The sequence below is a fragment of the Nestor notabilis genome, unplaced genomic scaffold (assembly GCF_000696875.1).
Source record: "Nestor notabilis isolate BGI_N333 unplaced genomic scaffold, ASM69687v1 scaffold25269, whole genome shotgun sequence".
Lineage (NCBI taxonomy): Eukaryota > Metazoa > Chordata > Aves > Psittaciformes > Psittacidae > Nestor > Nestor notabilis.
In genome coordinates, this window is record NW_009945604.1 from 20,081 (window position 1) to 37,202 (window position 17,122).

Below are 17,122 nucleotides of genomic sequence, written 5' to 3' on the forward strand. Positions count from 1 at the left end.
GGGAGGGGAGGGGCCGGGAGAGGCTGGGGTGCTGGTGGCCACGGTAGTTCTGCAGGTCTGATGGGGACAGGAATGAACCCAGGCCGGGGTAGGGTGAAGAAGCCTGTGGAGGCATTGGGTACATGGGCTGCTTGGGGGGGATCATTTTGGAAGGTGGATTGCTCTGGGCACTTTTCGTCTCCCCCTGATCAGCAGAGGTCTGTGGGCAAATAAAACAGAGGGTGATGAGGTAGGAAGGGAGGAAACATTGTTATGTGTCCTGAGACATGCATCTATCCATCCACCCACCTGCCCGCGCATCCATCCATCCATCCATCCATCCACCCACCCACCCACTCAAGACTCTCAGAAGTGTCCAGAGGGACTGAGAAGAACTTTTAAACCCTTGAACAGTCCTTTCCATTCACTTTTTGTGTCCTTGCTGCTGCTGTCTTCACAAGTGAAGACCAGTAATGGTACTCATGTCTATAGGGGCTGTGAGCCTTTCCAGCCCACCACCACAATCACATGGATCCTGTAGATGACGGTTGATTTGGGACATCACATTATTTCCCATGGTACCTGAATGTGATTATTAAGTACTGAGGGTATGGTAATGGTACCAAGGAGAAGCTTTGAAGGGAAAACCACCTCATACACATACTCACAACCCAGGGGCAGCATATCCCCCTGAGCCAGCAAGCCTACGAGCTCTGCAGGAGCCACCTCAAATTCACAGGCAGCAAATGCCCATGTCCCCTCTCTGAAGACACAGAGGAGGGCACAGTGTGAGGTCTCCTGCAATGATGTCCACCTTTGGAGGACTGGGATGGGCAGGCACTTGGCCCATCATCACTACTCCAGATGCAGCCTTGCAGCACCAGGAGTTCCTGTATGGACCTGAAATCTCCTGAACACTCACTATTAGGCACCAAAACAGACTTTCTGGGTTTGACAGCAGTGTGTTAAGCACCTGTGTGCTCACATGCTCGTCAACCTGCAGTTAGGGGTCTCATTTCCTAAACCCCTGCTCTTGGCTGAGCATGCACGGGAGAAGCAAGACCCAGGGTCCAAGAGCCTGGACCAGGGCGCAGGCAGGATGCTGGCACCTGCTGATGAAGACAGCTCAAAGCAGGGTCTCATTTCAGGGTGCTAAAGGCAGAAAGCAGCCTGGTGCCCACCCTAAGCACGCTGAGAGCATTTATTCAGCTCCTGAAGAAGGTGGCTGTACCTTGGAGACGAGGCTGGCCCGGTACGCTGCCAGAGCTTTCAGGTACTCCTTTTTGGCAGCTTCTGTTTTCCTCTTGTATGCCTGAAAGGAGCAAGTGATGGATAAGAATTAATATTTAATCAAGAAGAATAGGGTGCTGCTGGACCCTGCCTGCTCAGTGGGACCTCCCTCCACTGAGGCCATTCCTGCATGCATGTGTGCATGGAAAACTCCTTTCTGCTGGAGAGGAATTTATCCCAAATCAAGCAAATAAAGCACCAGGACTGGACTGCGCCGGGGTTCTTTTACACAGGCCTGTAGGGACAGGACAAGGGGAATGGCTTGAACCTGCCAGAGGGGAGATTGAGATGAGCTCTGAGGCAGAAGCTCTTCCCTGTGAGGGTGCTGAGGCACTGGCACAGGGTGCCCAGAGAAGCTGTGGCTGCCCCATCCCTGGCAGTGTTCAGGGTCAGGTTGGACACAGGGGCTTGGAGCAACCTGCTGTAGTGGAAGGCGTCCTTGCCCGTGGTAGGGGTTGGAGCTGGATGAGCTCTAAGCTCCCTTCCAACCCAAACCATTCCATGATTCTATGAAAAGCTCTTTGCTGAAATCACTGCTGGTGAGAACCCGGAAAGGAGTTCCCAGAAGCAGAAGACTATCCAGTGACTTGCATTTCACTTTAAAATCAATACAGATAAATTCTATTAAAAATGGGTTGAAAACCATATTTTCATTGCAAAATCAGACACCCACAATGAAACATTTTGATTTGACACACTGGAGGTCTCAGATGGTTATTTTCTGAAACAGAGCATTTGCCTAAGTTTGTCTTTGGCTTTTTGCTATACAGGAAATATTATATTTGCTCCGTTCAGAACAAAATTACATTTCAAAATGTCAGCCTGAGGAAGAGTTTGCCTGTGAAAAGCAACTATTTCTTCACACAGCACCACTTCCCCTAATGAAAACTGTTCCTTTTCTCTACATTCCCCACCTCACTTGTGTCCGAAGCTCATCGCAGCATCTGCTGTGACACAGAAATGTGGGGCGTCCCTCAGCCCTGCTGCTAAGAGATGCTTTTAAACATGGTACCTGCACAGCAATGAAATATGAATTCCTGTGTCTCAGGCCGTAGCTGGGTGCTGATATATTGAAAACATATTTTTCCCCTCTGTAACAGCAAAACAACAAGAGCATTTTTGCTTTTTTATCTAAATCTGGGGCAGTGGGAAATCAAAGCGTTCACAGCTACACAGAGACAGAATCAGTTGTTAGGAGGACTTGGCTGGAGAAAACCCCTGCAATTTATGGGCAGTGACAGGGCAGGTAAATGAGACTTTCTTAACCTAAATGCAGATAAATGAGTAACCAATAAATTCGGTGCCCATCTGCACCCCTGTCACTTGGGTTTTTCTGCTGAATCCTTTTCTTTCCCCACTCCTCATCTCTCCTTGTCTTCTCCATTCAGTGAGCGGGCGCTGTGGCTCTCATTGCTAGAACATGCTGCTGGGTGGTGTCTGATGCAGCAGGACTGGGAAGGGGCAGCTGAATCCTGTGTCCTCCTGAAGGGAGAGGGGGATTGCTCCCAGCAGGATCCTCCATGCCCTTGGGCCAGCCCCTGCCATGAGCTGGCTGACAGAGAAGGGTTAAGTTGGTGAGACCTGGAGGTATTTCCTCTGATGCTCCCCTGATGCTCTCTCCAGCTCTGGAAGGCTCCTGGTGGACTATCTGGTTTGTGAACATAGAGTCACAGACTGGTTTGTGTTGGAAGGGAGCTTAAAGCTCATCCAGCTCCAACCCCTGCCCCGGGCAGGGACACCTTCCACTCGAGCAGGTTGCTCCAAGCCCCTGTGTCCAACGTGGCCTTGAACACTGCCAGGGATGGGGCAGCCACAGCTTCTCTGGGCACCCTGTGCCAGCGCCTCAGCACCCTCATGGTAAAAAACCATCCCAAAGTGTCTCCTGATGACATTCCTGCAGTTCTGCCCTACACTGGGGGCTTTCTGTGCCCACACAGTGTCCATGGAGGACCCTCAGCAGTGAAACCTCAGCCTGCAGCAGGGGAAACACTGTGCCTATGTGGGATAAGCAGATCCAACAAAACTTCTGAGGAATCCTCAGTGTAAAGACAGCTCTAGTGCAGTATTTATAACCTTTAAAATTTTAATTTAAACATTGACAAAACCATGTTACTTTCTAATTAACTCCCATTTTCTCCCAGGGATTTTAATTTCGAAGTAATTTATCAGATTTAAGGATCCTCAAAACATTTTGCATGTTTTTCTTTCTAACCTGCCGTGCCCACTGATTTATTTTCCTTATTCATTAGCAGGAGGATTCATTAGTCATTAAGCGAGTGGGTGGGTTGGGGAAGGGGGGGAGTGAAGCAAAAATGGTTTAGTGCTTATGAAAACAAAAAATCAGAGCTGTAAGAAGCATATGTTGGGATCGCAGCGCTGACACCTCTGTGTCTCAGCAAAGCAGCCAGTAATTGTACTGTAATGAAATGTTCTTGTTTGATAACCAGTTAATTAGAGAAGACAATTATTCCAAACCCTGCTGACGCCCACGAGCAGCTCCGTGTCGCACAGGCACTGAATGACAGCCAGAGCTGTTAGCCGTAACCTCGGCATCCGGCGTTAGCAGGAACGCTGCTTCCCAAGCCTGGGAATGATGAAACTCTCACCCCAAAAATCAAGGGGTGCACAGAGCCCAAGTGCAAAGGTCTCTGCTGCAATCCCAGATGGAGTTTGGGGAGTTTTGCTTCAAAAAGGAGATAGGCTATCAGGAGAGAAGAGATGAGAAGTGCAGCAAACACCTCCAGGAGGAGAGTTGAAGGACTCTGTTTAGCTAGGATAGAAGACCAGGAGGAACCACAGTCTCCAAACGAGATGCATCAAAGCAGGTACTGAACGATCCTCTGCGTCTACTGCAGGTAGGAAAAGAGGCAATGGGTTTAAATTGGAACAAGGGAAATGTTGGCTAAGCAAGACAGAAGTGTTCCTAACAGTGAGGATAATTAAGCACGGGAAGAGATTGCCTGGGGAGATGTGTAATCTCCGCCACTGAGAATTTAAGAACAGATTAGGCACACATCCATCAAGAATGGCTTAAGCAGAGATGATCCTGACTTCAGGCAGCAGTATGGTCTGGTTGACCTCTTAAGTCTCTCCTTGCCCTCCTTTCTATGATTCCATGACTGGCTTTCCCATCTTTTTCCCCCTCCCATGTATAAATTTGGATTTCATTCTGCTTGTAAATCTGGAGGGTTTTTCTCATAACTATTATACACTTTCCTGCAAGGCAGCTCTTGGGATCACCTTAACTTCGGGTTTATTCATACCATGACTGAAGTACTCCCTCACTGCACAGTGGTGTCTGCCACATCATCCTTCTCTTTGCATACAGCCTCCACACAGCCATTGGAAATGCACATAGCACACACAGCCATGTCATCCTTACTCCTTCCCAGTTTTTCTTCACCTCCTCGCACCCTCCTCTGCAACCTTCCTGCTCCCTTCTTGGGAAGGCTTATTCTGTTCCTCCTTCCATTAGAACCAACTAACCCAAGCTATGTTTAAATTGCAGCATGTCTCCTTAAGACTAATACCTATAGCCTGGGTTGGCAAGTCCTGTGGTCAAGCTTGGACATGGGAGGTACCTGTCAATGAGGCCAGTCATGAGGTGCCGGGTTAAGTGGTGTTTCAGTTTTCCCAGGCTCTCCCAGCTCTGGCATGGGAGCTGTTGAGCATCTAACATCCGTGAAGACACCTACATAAAAGGCCCTGGCTATGGAACTATCTGCAGGGTTTCAGGAGAGCTCCTCCTTTACCTGGTGGAAATACAGTGTTGTAAAGCAGTCCTTCGGAGGATGAATGGATAAGCCCGTAATCAAGTAGCTATGATTAAAGCATCCTGAAAGATCCTCTGCCTTGACTTCATGGTGACACCTGGGTGTAAGTCATCCATTACTCCATGTTAGGGCTCAAATGTGTTCCCAGGACAACTCACAGAAGACTCCAAATGAAACATAGGAGGAGGGTGACAAATCCAATCCCCAACCTCCAACGAAAAGCACACAACCTTCATCTTCCACACTTCTGATCTTGATCTCTAGGAACAGAAGTCACATTCTTGGAGCTGCTTTTAAAAGCAGTTCTGACTCTCCACATCTTCCCTGTCATTATCCTGGTCTCCATCAGACCTCTCTTGAAATGTTGCTTGGGATTGGTGCATTTGCCATGGAATCACTTAGCATTGCTGAACTGGTCCTGCTGAAAGGACTCATCTCTGGTACCATTCTGTCCCCAGTGAGTCCCCAGACCCATCAACTCAACTGGAAATGCTGGTTTTGTGGGACTTCTCCTCACTGAGGATGGGAAGCCCTGGGTTGGCCCAAGCTTCACTTACCAAGATTGTTCAGGAACTTCTTGATGCCTCTGTTCTGAGTTTCCAGGATCTAGGGAAACACCAACCTATCTGTTGCTGGATTTCCTAATGAAAAGCAGCAGGTTCCAGAAACATCTACATCTGACAGCTTGGCAGTGTTCCCTGTGCTCCATTACCACCAGGCTCCAAACCAAAGTCCTTTTCCCCCAAAACACAGTGGACAATGGGAAGATGCTTAGAGAGGGAATGACAGAATGTGGCAGAGAAGAGCAAATCCCACTGGTGACTTCTCAATATATTCCAGAGAGTTTCGAGGCTTATCTCCCACATAGATGCCCCTGACAGAGGACTGGGTGTCCCCTCCCCCTGAGCAGAGGTGGCCCTTCACAGGGCTGGTTACCAGGCTGGGAGCACTATGTCCACGCCAGGGAAGAACCCTCCCCAGACAATTAGAATCATAGAATCACAGGATCAGCCAGGTTGGAAAAGACCTTTAAGATCATCAAGTCCAACTGTTCCCCAGCAGTGCCAAGGCCACCACTAACCCCTGGCACTGGACCTCGTCTACACAGTGTGTGAGCACTTGCAGGGACAGTGACTCCAGCACTGCCCTGGGCAGCCTGTTCCAATGCCTGAGCACCCTCTGGGGAAGGAATTGTTCCTCAGCTCCATCTAAACCTGCCCTGGCACAACTTCAGGCTGAAATTAGTGGAGTTTGCTCCAACCTAGTGCTCAAATGCTTCTAATTTCTATCAAATCAGGCAGCACTCGCTAGATAACACTGCAAAGGCTGGGCTGGATTTGCTTATGAGGAAAAACCACACTGAGGATTCTGTGAGCCTGGAGCAGGGACCTGGAGCTGCAGGTAGATCACTACAACAGGTCCCCCATTTGATGATAACGGCTCCATTAGCATCTCAATCTCCACCAAAGCCTAAGTTATCTCTACAGGAACAGCTGCCAAACTATTTGCAAAGTTCAAAGAGTACACATTCATATTCCCCCCCACCCCCTCAGTCACATTCTTCAGCTTCCCATGTAAGCTTCTTAGAAAGGGCCATGCCAGCTGTTGAAGAACGAAGATTACAACATCCTGCTAATACAGGGCTGGGGATGTATAAAGGTATTGTTATTTATTGCTGTTCCGCACGCGTGGCCACCCTGGAAGGGGTTAAAATGGGGAAGGAAACGGCTCTTTGCTGAACAGGTGTCCTTGAGCAGTACCCAAGGACACGGAGATTGCTAATCCTGTATTCCACAGCATGATCAAATCACCAGGCAACAGATATAAATAAAAAAAAAAAGGCAGGAAATAAGGAAATTTAGATACAAGTGTGTCAGAGGGAAAATGAAGATTCATTGTGAAGAGGCTGAGAAGAGACGAAGAAGAAGGAACAAAATGACAAAGGCACAAATGATAAACCAGTAAGAACAAAAGAAAAAGGGAGGGGGGGGAAGCCTCTCTGAAATACATGTCTGTGACAGTAGCAGCCAAATCAAAGATGCTCCTCGATTATATGGTTTCTTGCATAATATGCATTCTGGTTCCTGCTCAGCGTTTGTCTTTGCACAGGGAAAAAACCTATCTGAAATGGGACGTGAACAACCTTTATTTTGCTTGTTTCATCAGGAGGAGAAAGCAAATTTGCTTTGTGGGAGCAGCAGCACCTGCTCAATGGCAAATAAATAGCTACAGCTTTGATATTACAGCACATATAATCATTAGCAGCATGAACAGCAGAGGATTAACCCTCCACGTGCCGGCCTGAGCTACCTGGCAAAGAGGTGGTGTCTGCTTTTTGCCTGCTGAATGCTCCATGTAGCATCTGTGGGGCTGCTGACGTGTGGTGGGGGATCACAAGTCCAAAATGCCCTGGATGAGGCTGGGTTTATTGCTCTGAACCCCCTTCCTGGTTGCTCCCTGCCTGCTCTGCCTGCTGTTCTCCCACAAGGCTGGAACCAAAACACACCCAGGGCTGGGGAAACACTGTGCCCATTGGAAGGTGGAAAATACGGTTTGTAAACCTCATCTGAAGCAGGAACCACAGTGATGTAAATGACTGATTAATAACTGCATGATGGGGTTGGCATCTGCACATCAGCCCTCCGCAGATGTGATGCTCCAGCACCAAGCTGAACATCTTGGGGGTTGTGAGAGATCTAATTCTAGGACCACAACCCAGCCCCAAATCAGATCCTACAGCCTCAGATCCACCCTCTTTTCTAATACTAGGAAGAAGGGAAGCTTTCTTTAATAAAAAACTTGGTCAGAATTGATCAAGAACATCCAGATTTGGCTCTTGGTTGCCTACTTTGCCATCACTGTGCTGGCTTTTCCCCAGCTTGCTTCTGCAATGAGGATATGAAGATGCTCAAACTCGCTGTTGTCAATAGAGGCAGGAGCAGCACAGAAAGTGAAATACTTCCCTTTTCCACCTTTCCACCCCTCCCCAGAGCACGATGCTCCTGGCCAGTGATGGGCTGAAAAAAACGCAGCCTGGGGCAGCCATGTGGCAGTCTGGACCCCCGGGGTCCTAGCAGGATTTTGGCAGTGATGTGTGTCTGTTCTGGTTGGTCAGCATCCCCTCCTGAGATGTGCCAAGAGAGCACTTGGCATGAGCTGCTTGCCTTCATCATGAGTGTGCGCATCTACATCCTGTAGTCCTCGGGAGAAGGGATTTGCAGGGCAGTCTAGGCACTAGTTTGCATTCAATCCCAGGCTGGTTTGTGTTGGAGGGGTCGTTAAAGCTCACCCAGTTCCAACCCCCTGCCACGGGCAGGGACACCTTCCACTAGAGCAGGTTGCTCCAAGCCCCTGTGTCCAGCCTGGCCTTGAACACTGCCAGGGATGGGGCAGCCACAGCTTCTCTGGGCACCCTGTGTCAGCGCCTCAGCACCCTCACAGGGAAGAGCTTCTGCCCAAGAGATCATCTCCGTCTCCCCTCTGGCAGGTTCAAGCCATTCTCCTTGTCCTGTCCCTACAGGCCCTTGTCCAAAGCCCCTCTCCAGGTTTCCTGGAGCCCCTTTAGGCACTGGAGCTGCTCTAAGGTGTCCCCTTCAGGAGCCTTCTCCTCTCCAGGCTGACCCAGCCCAGTTATCTCAGCCTGGCTCCAGAGCAGAGCTGCCTTAAAGATATTTTGTTAATACTTCTTCCTTTTCCTTTTCTTCTTCCCATTGCATTCCCTTATGACTCTAAGAAAACCTGACTGGGGATGCTGGCAGGGAAAAGCAAACAAGGACTAAATAAACTTTCTTCCAGCCAAACACTTCAAGAGCGAACGTGCCACAATGCACAAACCAGCAACCCGGTCCCGGAGCCCAAGATAAATAGCTGCCTGCAGCCAGAGTCCCGGGCATGGAGGTAGCTGTCGTGGGAGAAAAGTATAGAGCTGGAGACAAAGCCAGGAAGTTAATATTTAAGCATTCAGACAAGGAACAAATGACTTAATTAAATCAATTACAGAGGGAGAAATGGAGCCACTTAGAAAGCGTGTGTAAAGAGACGGAGAGGCTGCTGCTATCTCATAAAGGAGAAGAAGGGAGAGTTAGCAGGGAAGATAAACGGGCTGGTTTAATCCCTGCTGTTAATTAAGAGCATTTGCACTGTGCTGACACAGGTCACACCAGCGCTTCCATTATATAAACCACATTTGCAGCTGAGCTCGGTGCCCAATCTACAGAGGTATTTGTAATCCGATGGAGTAAGGGAGAGGCAGACTGAGATGGGAGGGATGAAAGCAGGAGACAGAGGTGATGTGAAAGCTTCTGCCTGCTCCTGAATCTCCCACACCTCACACTGATAGCCCAAACCCAGCACCAGCCCTCTAGCTTCCCAGGCAAAGGAAGGGATCCTCTTCCCTTCTTCAGCATGAGAAATCCCCACATGACCTCCCAGTGATCCAACCAAAGAAGAGAAAAGGGAGGATCAGGGCACTGGAACTAGATGATTGTAAGGTCCTTTCCAACCCTAATTGTTCTATGATTCTATGATCATGAAAATATCCAAGTAACACTTTGCACAGGACGGAGACTCCAAATGGGTCAGCAAAAGGGCTTCCATCCCAGAAGATGCCTTGCCTCGATTCTTATTATGGGGCTTGGAGCAACCTAGTCTAATGGAAGGTGTCCCTACCTTTGGCAGGGCATTGGAACTGGATGAGCTTTAAGGTCCCTTCTAACCCAGACCATTCCATGATTCTATTCCTGACTTGGTGCAGGGTGGAGAGCAAAGCTATTCCATTTAAATGACTTTTTTTCCTCCCTGCTGCTCCCTCCTCAAATGTGGCTGCTCCAATCACTGGCCATGGACACCCAAGAGGAGATGGAGCCAGTGCTGACAGCCAGGGCTCATACCTCATGGGGGACTGTCAGTTTGGGATCAGAGATATATAACGTGCAGTGCCAGATCTCTCTCTGCCTGATGAAGACATCCTTGCTATGGAAAGTGTTCCTGGGGTTTTCTCAACAGGCAACATGCAATTACAGGCTTTTGTAACTCACTCAGCATCAACAGAACAGTTAAAGCAGGACCTAGAAGCCACCGTGTGAGGCAAATTGAAAGTGGCTGACAGCTTTGGGGCAGGGAGGTTTCCTCTGCAGGGTCACTTCAGACATCTCCTTCCTAAGCTTTTAAAGCCTTAATGTTAGATTTGAGGCCAGTGCTGTAGAGAGTCAGTTTTTAGCCCGTCTGCCATCACTCCTTGTAAATAAAGAGGCAAATACAAACACATCCCCCATCTAGAGCTGTAATAACCCCATGTCAGGGCAAGGCCACTGAGGGTTTGCAAAGTATAATCTTCTCAAGAATAAACAATTGTCATAAAAGCTCTTCCCTATGTAAGAGCAGAGATTCTTCTCAAAAGGGGCACTCTCCTAACGTGTCGGCGAGACTCTGATGCTCTGGACCATGAAAACCACATTGCAACAGTTGAAAGGCAAATAAGAAAGATTAACTCACTTGTTTTTGTTCTTCTCCCAAGCTGTCCCACATTGACGCCACGATTTTTGACACATCTCCGAAGGTAGCGTTGGGGTTTTGCCCTTTGATGGCTGCTTGTGTGTCTCTGAAAAACAGGGCATAGGCTGACACGGGCTTCTGGGGCTCATTGGGGTCCTTCTTTTTCTTCTTCTTTTGGCTTTTGGGCTTTTTGCCCAGGTCTGTTGATGGTCTTTTCTCCCCAGTAACCTGCAAAACCAAGAGATGAACCTTAGCAGTCAGCTGGGAGCAGCCAGGTGTGAGTCCCTGCTACAGCTTCCTAGCAAAAGGGATGAGAAAGAGCACGGGCAGAGGAGGGCTCCCAGTGCGATGAGGAGGGCAGCAGCTCTGGGTGTCTCTTTGGCCTGCAAGAGCCCATAGGATCATTACACAAACCACTGCTGGGTCCCTGAGCCTGGTTGGGTGCCTCCTCACAGCCTCGTTCACAGCTTGGGTTCACCCCTTGCTGCTCCTGTGGTCCCTGATCCAAAGCTGGGGCTTCCCACACTCATCCTTGGTCACCCCCTTCACCCTCCTCCTCCCTGGCATCACAAATTCACTCACTCCTTGATCCTCATCTGGACCTCTCCAAACACCTTGCTTCCCAGCCACATCCCTCTAGCAGTCCATGAATTTTTCCAGAGTTGGTTTCTGATTTCCAGCCCAATAATCCACCTTTGCAAGATGCCTCTGGCTTCCCTTGCCCTTGTGTGTGCCAGTGCCTCAGCATCCCCTCTCTCTAGGCAAGAGGGTCATTCATGAGTGAACATCAGCATCACATTAGCCATCACACTGGGGCCATACGAAATCTGTTTCACCTTGCTAAGAGGTATGTACCCCTGTCCAGGAATTAAACTATTTTACTGTTATGTATTAAACACTTGTAAGGAGTGCACTGCTCACTCCTTGCAACCCTCCTGTGTGCAGGCTTGATCTGGCTGTATCCATGCTCGGTGCCCTGTGGGTGGTTGAACCAAGAGCAGCAGGACACAGGCAACAGTAGCTGGACTTTGTGGCTGGTCAGTATGAGATCATGCTGGGAGGTAGAACAGCAAGGCTGGAAACAGGGATGCTTCCAATGAAGGTAGCTCTGAAATATCCTACAGCTGAGCCTCTGCTAGGATGCTCTGGGCAGTGTGTTGGATATATGGGACTGCAGAGGCCTCTGTGTGATGGTGTGCAAAGGAAAAGACCCCTGGAAAGCACTTGGACATACATCAAAGCTCTCAATGCATTAACTGTGGTCAGTGAAAGCTCACACTACAGGGAAGCACCATTATCCTTATTTTATAGAGGAGGAAAAACTCAGTACACCAGATGTTAAACAAGACAGAGAACAAAACCATTTTCTCCCAGCTGCTGCTGCCTGGATCTCTGCATCCTCAAGGGCAAACGGGGCTCTAGCACCTCTACCTGCAGACCAACTATGCTCCAGCACCAAGTGCTCAGCCACCACCCACAGTACCTGCCCTACCAGGAGCACGGGCTAATGGTCCAACTTAGGAAGTCACCTAGTGTGTCACTTTGAGGTCTAAACCAAATTAAAACAAATCAATAACACAGATCAAACCACCAAGCCAGTGCAAAACCTGGGCCTCCCAGCGAGCGCTGGGAGAAAGAGGCCTTTTCTCCTGATGGATTTGATTGTGTGCTTGGAAGCACAGGGATTTAAGACACTTCCTTTCAGCTGGCACAGGCCAGGCATGGGGAGGAAAGGGCATCAGCACTCCTGTTCTCCACTCAGCAGCTCTTGACTGGTCATTAAGTTGAGTATCAGCACAGTGTCATTTGTCAAACAGAGAATGACTATTAGTGAATGAGCAGAGAGACCAAAAAAACCTGCATTTAATTTCAAATTGCCCCATTGGGCTTGAATGGGAGGCCTGAGGGTGAAAGGGCAGCTTATTAGGATCAAAAACATGCATGACCGGGCTTCAGCCCATTGGCAAGTGAGATGCTATTTTAACTAACCTGTAATTCTTTGATTCACTGAAGAGCCATGGGGGGACCTGCCCTTCTCAAGCCATTCACTAAGTGAAGGAGTGGGAACAGGCACAATGCAACCACAGCCATGATGATGGGTTTACAGTTGGTCCTGCTTAGGCAGCACCAAAGAGCAAATGGTATTTATGGAAAACAGATGCTGCCTGCAAGGCTGCCTGGAGCCATCAGTTCCCAAGAGGGAGCAGAGGAGATCAGAGCTTTGCCTGGTTTTCCTGGAGTTCAATGTGTGATGCAACACAGGATGAGACAACAGCCCAGCCCTGCGCTGCAGAAGATGCTTCAACACCCTCAGCCATGTTTATGGCTAAAGGCAGGACCTGGTAAGCCCACACCTCGCTGCCCCAAAGCAGCTGCATCCCCCAAGGATGGGGCCTCCCCAAGGTGGGCCATGGTCAAAGCAATTGTGAAGGCTCACGCAGTGGGATGAGATGTGTGGCCACCAGCCCCTGCGTGGACCTACTCCTGAGAGGCAGCAGAAGGCAAGTTTAACACCAGCTGTGGACTGGGGCAATTCACTGGTGAGAGATGTGATCCCATAAACTGGTGGCTTGGTGCTTTCTTAGATGTTGAACCTGTGAAAAGCAGGAACCCCATGGACACTGTGATTTTAGTAATTATTTAGAGAGATCACTAATCCAGCTGGAAGCTGCGCTGTAACTACCTCTCCCTCCTATGCATGTGTACACCCCCTGAAGCAATGAAGCAGGTAAATGCACCAATGAGGCTGGGAGACCTCCTAAAATCATAAGCTCCCTGGCTCCGAGGACTTGTGGGACCTGAGCTACCTGCTGGCATCAGACCCATTTCTTTAACATGTGACCTTCTTGCTTGTAAGATTAATTTCTGCTTGTTAGATGTTGCTTTGATGACTTGTTGCAGAGAGGCCCTGAATGGCCATATGAAAAATGACCGAGGGTGAATACAGCAGCTGTGTAGGTAGAGAAAGCAAACAGAAACCTGCAGGCCACAATGTGGCTCTGCTTTCTTTACACTTAGGGTCTCCTTCCTCCATCAAATCCATCACTCCTGTTTCACTTGGCTTGCTGGGCAGACAAATGAGAGGAGCATGCCTTCAGGATTAGGAAAAATTCATGTCTCCACAAGTTGTCATAATTTGGACATCTCCAAGTTCTTCCTACCCCCACAGGCATCACTGGCTCAACAAGAACAGAAAATCCAAGCCCAAAGCTGTATCCTCCCCAGTGACCCGTGCAGCCCTGGCTGGCTGGGATGAAAGCTGGGTGATGCTGAAGAGGCAGAGAACCTGGTGTGTAACTAAGCTGAAACTCATATGCTGAGGACATGAAAGATTCCGGCTCCCAGGTACCTGCTGGAGCTGTGTGACATGACTCTGGAAGGTGGCAGACCACAGGGTCCAGCAGCACAATCCATTCCACAGTATCCCACAGATATGGAATTGCAGTGTTTGAGAAACTGCATCTGGTTTCAATCACCTGTATCCCTTCTTTATACCGTTTTATTCCACTGACGCTGTTTTGCATCCGTGTGTGCACTCTGCTTTGTAATACCCTGATCTGAAGTGAAAGCTGCCAAGGGATGAGAAGCTGCAGGAGTGATGGGAATACATTTGCCTGGATTTCGATTGAAAGGGAAAGGGTTTTGCTCAGTCCTAGTGCTTTTCTAGGTCTCCAGTCTCTGCACTGTTTGCTGCTCCGGTTATACATTCAAATCCCGTCACAACCATCTATTTTTGTGGGACAAGGTTACAATACCAGTTCTGGTGTTATCCTTGGATCAGCGCGGGTTTTCCATGAGATGCTTTAATCAAAGTCCCCAGGGAATCCAGTGATTGACCTCAGTAAATAACAGACTCACGGCACACAGCAAGTGCTGTTTGCTTTGCTGGTGCATTTTGAGAAAGATGTCCCCAAAACCATGGAAAAAACTTGAGCTTCTTGATGCCATGCTCAGCTGCAGATGTGTTGGCTGTAGAGGCAGACTCTGTGCCCCCAAGTCATTGCTGACCACTTAAAACACTGCCTGGATGAGCTAAAAGGCAGAAGACTCTTCCTCTTTTAATTTCTGGGGATTTTCCTTAACAAGCCATGTCTGGTGAGCTCAGTTCAACCCACCGTCTGTTATTTTCCATCCCTATTCAAGTCTTCTCTATTTGCCACCAGAAATCTAATTTTTCAGCCAAGCATTTTCAGAACTTTAGCCCTGAACCTGCTTTGCTCAACAAAACCTTCAGGAAACTCTGCAGCTTGATGGACCTGGTAAGCTGTGGAGGGAAAAGCCCAACTCTCATTGCCAAACTTGCTGCATGCACAACCCAGTCGTGTAAGATTAGGTTACATGTTTGATATTAGATGAGCTCTTGGGCAGAAGTTCTTCCCTGCGAGGGTGCTGAGGCGCTGGCACAGGGTGCCCAGAGAAGCTGTGGCTGCCCCATCCCTGGCAGTGTCCAAGGCCAGGTTGGACACAGGGGCTTGGAGCAACCTGCTCTAGCGAAAGGTGTCCCTGCCCATGGCAGGGGTTGGAGCTGGATGGGCTTTAAGGTCCCTTCGAACCCAAACCATTCTCTGGGATTCTATGTGTGCTAGCCTGCCATGCTGTACCTTACCCGAGACTGGAAATAATCCCCCAATCCTTATGAAAGTCTCCCACTAGAGATATATATTTAAAAAGAAAACACCAAAAGTCTGTGTTCTTATTTAGCTCAATTTATCCCTCACTGAAAAACATCATCTGCTGTTTTCTCACTGTCTGTTAAAACAGGCATGACTGCACGTACCTTATAATGTGACTCTGTCTCCTCTTCCTGAGTAGAACTGGAGGGAGATGGTGTAGCAGACTTACTTCCTGGGGGCGATGGGGACCCGTGGGTTACACCGCTCCGTATCCCCATCTGAGATATGAGCTGGGACTGGCTGAGAGCACTCATGGGGCCGGCCAACATCCCGGGCCGATTGATCAGGGGCACTTGACGGTTGGACTCATAGGATGTGGTGTCCGAGTGGACCATCTCCTGGATCTGAGTTAGGAGAATATCACTTTGTCATCAAAAAATGTATTTATTTGTTTATTATACTGACAAATCACTTTAAGACAAACTCTTCTTGACTGATTAAAAGTTATTCTACACAGCTGATAAAGTCTTCTTTGTGCCCCTTTCCAAACAAGCCAAGAGCAAGCACTGACTATCATGTGCCCAAGGCTCTGCTCCTGCCATCGCCCTGCCCACAAGGACTGCAAGGGTGGTGGTCAATTGTCTTTGTACACAGGTCTGGGTATCCAGCCCTGGTACATCAGTGATGCAATGTTAGAGTCCATGGAACCAAACATGCTCTTTCTGAACAACACTTCGGTTGACATTTACTAACTACATAGACGGAAAACTAGCTGCTTGTCTGAGCTTATGTAGGCATTACAACCTTCCTCCATCCTTTGTACAGATGTGAAGTTGCCAGTGCTGCTGGGGATACACCCAGGAGTAGGAAGCACAGAAGCACTCAGTGGAAGCCACAGGTCCCCGCTCCCACCACATCAGTCTGCCCAAAGCTGTGACACTGACATCAAGCCAGAGTTCTGGATGTCCCTGAGCCACAAAACATGCCCCGAGATGAACCTCAATGTTTGGGGACAAACCCCACACCATTACAGCTCCTCCTGGAGATGACTCTTCACATTTTAAACATTGCAGTCAATTCCAATCCCATCTGAAATGAACGTAGCAGGGAAAAAAACCCAAAAGAAGTCCAGGCAAGGGACAATAAAATTCTGTTTGTGTGTGCATACATGTAGGTAAAAGAGATGAAGGAGGAGGACAAGTGATAGAGTTGTCCCCCAAAAGGAACAGTTTCTTAATACATGTTTATTATCCTCATAATGTGAAAGTGAGGAGTTGTCTGATGGGACTGAAAGACTAATGACACGCAGAGCTGCGCGGATGCACAGACACAGCACAGGCCACCAGCACCAGCGCTGCCTCCTGAGGCTGCTGAGCCCAACGCTCTGGAAGAATCAAAATGAAACATGGCTAATAAGAAATGTCAAATCATAGAGTCATAGAATGGTTTGGAAGGGACCTTAAAGCGCATCCAGTTCCAACCCCTGCCACAGGCAGGGACAACTTGCACTAAAGCAGGTTGCTCCAAGCCTCATCCAACCTATTCCTGCCCAGCCAGGTTTAATGTTAACAGAATTAATGTTACCATGAGCTTAAAGACCCAGGCTTTATTTATCAACAATCTTCATTTCCAATCTGCCCACCGAGCTGTGATTTCTCCTGACCAGGGGAGGCTTGCCAACATCATTAGCAGCGGACACAGAAAGAAACCCAGGGAAGACCTGCAAGGGCTTGGAGGGCTTCAGAAGAAATAAATCCAATGTGAAACCAAATTTACTGCTGCAGGTCAGGAATCAAGAGCTTTACACAACACTCAACAGCATGTGCTGCTCTCCTTCAGATTCTCCATCACTGGAGTCTGAGCGAGGGGAACGGATTTTCCTAGATCTGCCCTTTTTCTGTGTTAATTACGAACTACAAGAATTTAACTTTCAGGAAGAATCAGAGAATGGTTTGGGTTGGGAAGGGACCTTTA

General features: G+C 48.7%; 1 protein-coding gene across 1 annotated transcript in view; it reads right to left on the bottom strand.

Annotated features, from left to right (window-relative positions):
• Window positions 1-15,552, bottom strand: part of TOX2 (TOX high mobility group box family member 2) — a gene marked incomplete at its 5' end in the record, with an annotated part of 24,038 nt that extends 8,486 nt beyond the window's left edge. The window contains 4 exons of the mRNA XM_010022938.1: window positions 8-199; window positions 1,211-1,291; window positions 10,536-10,763; window positions 15,313-15,552. Coding sequence (XP_010021240.1) covers window positions 8-199; window positions 1,211-1,291; window positions 10,536-10,763; window positions 15,313-15,552 — 741 coding nt within the window. The remainder of the gene's footprint in view (window positions 1-7; window positions 200-1,210; window positions 1,292-10,535; window positions 10,764-15,312) is intronic.
• Window positions 15,553-17,122: the final 1,570 nt, after the last annotated feature.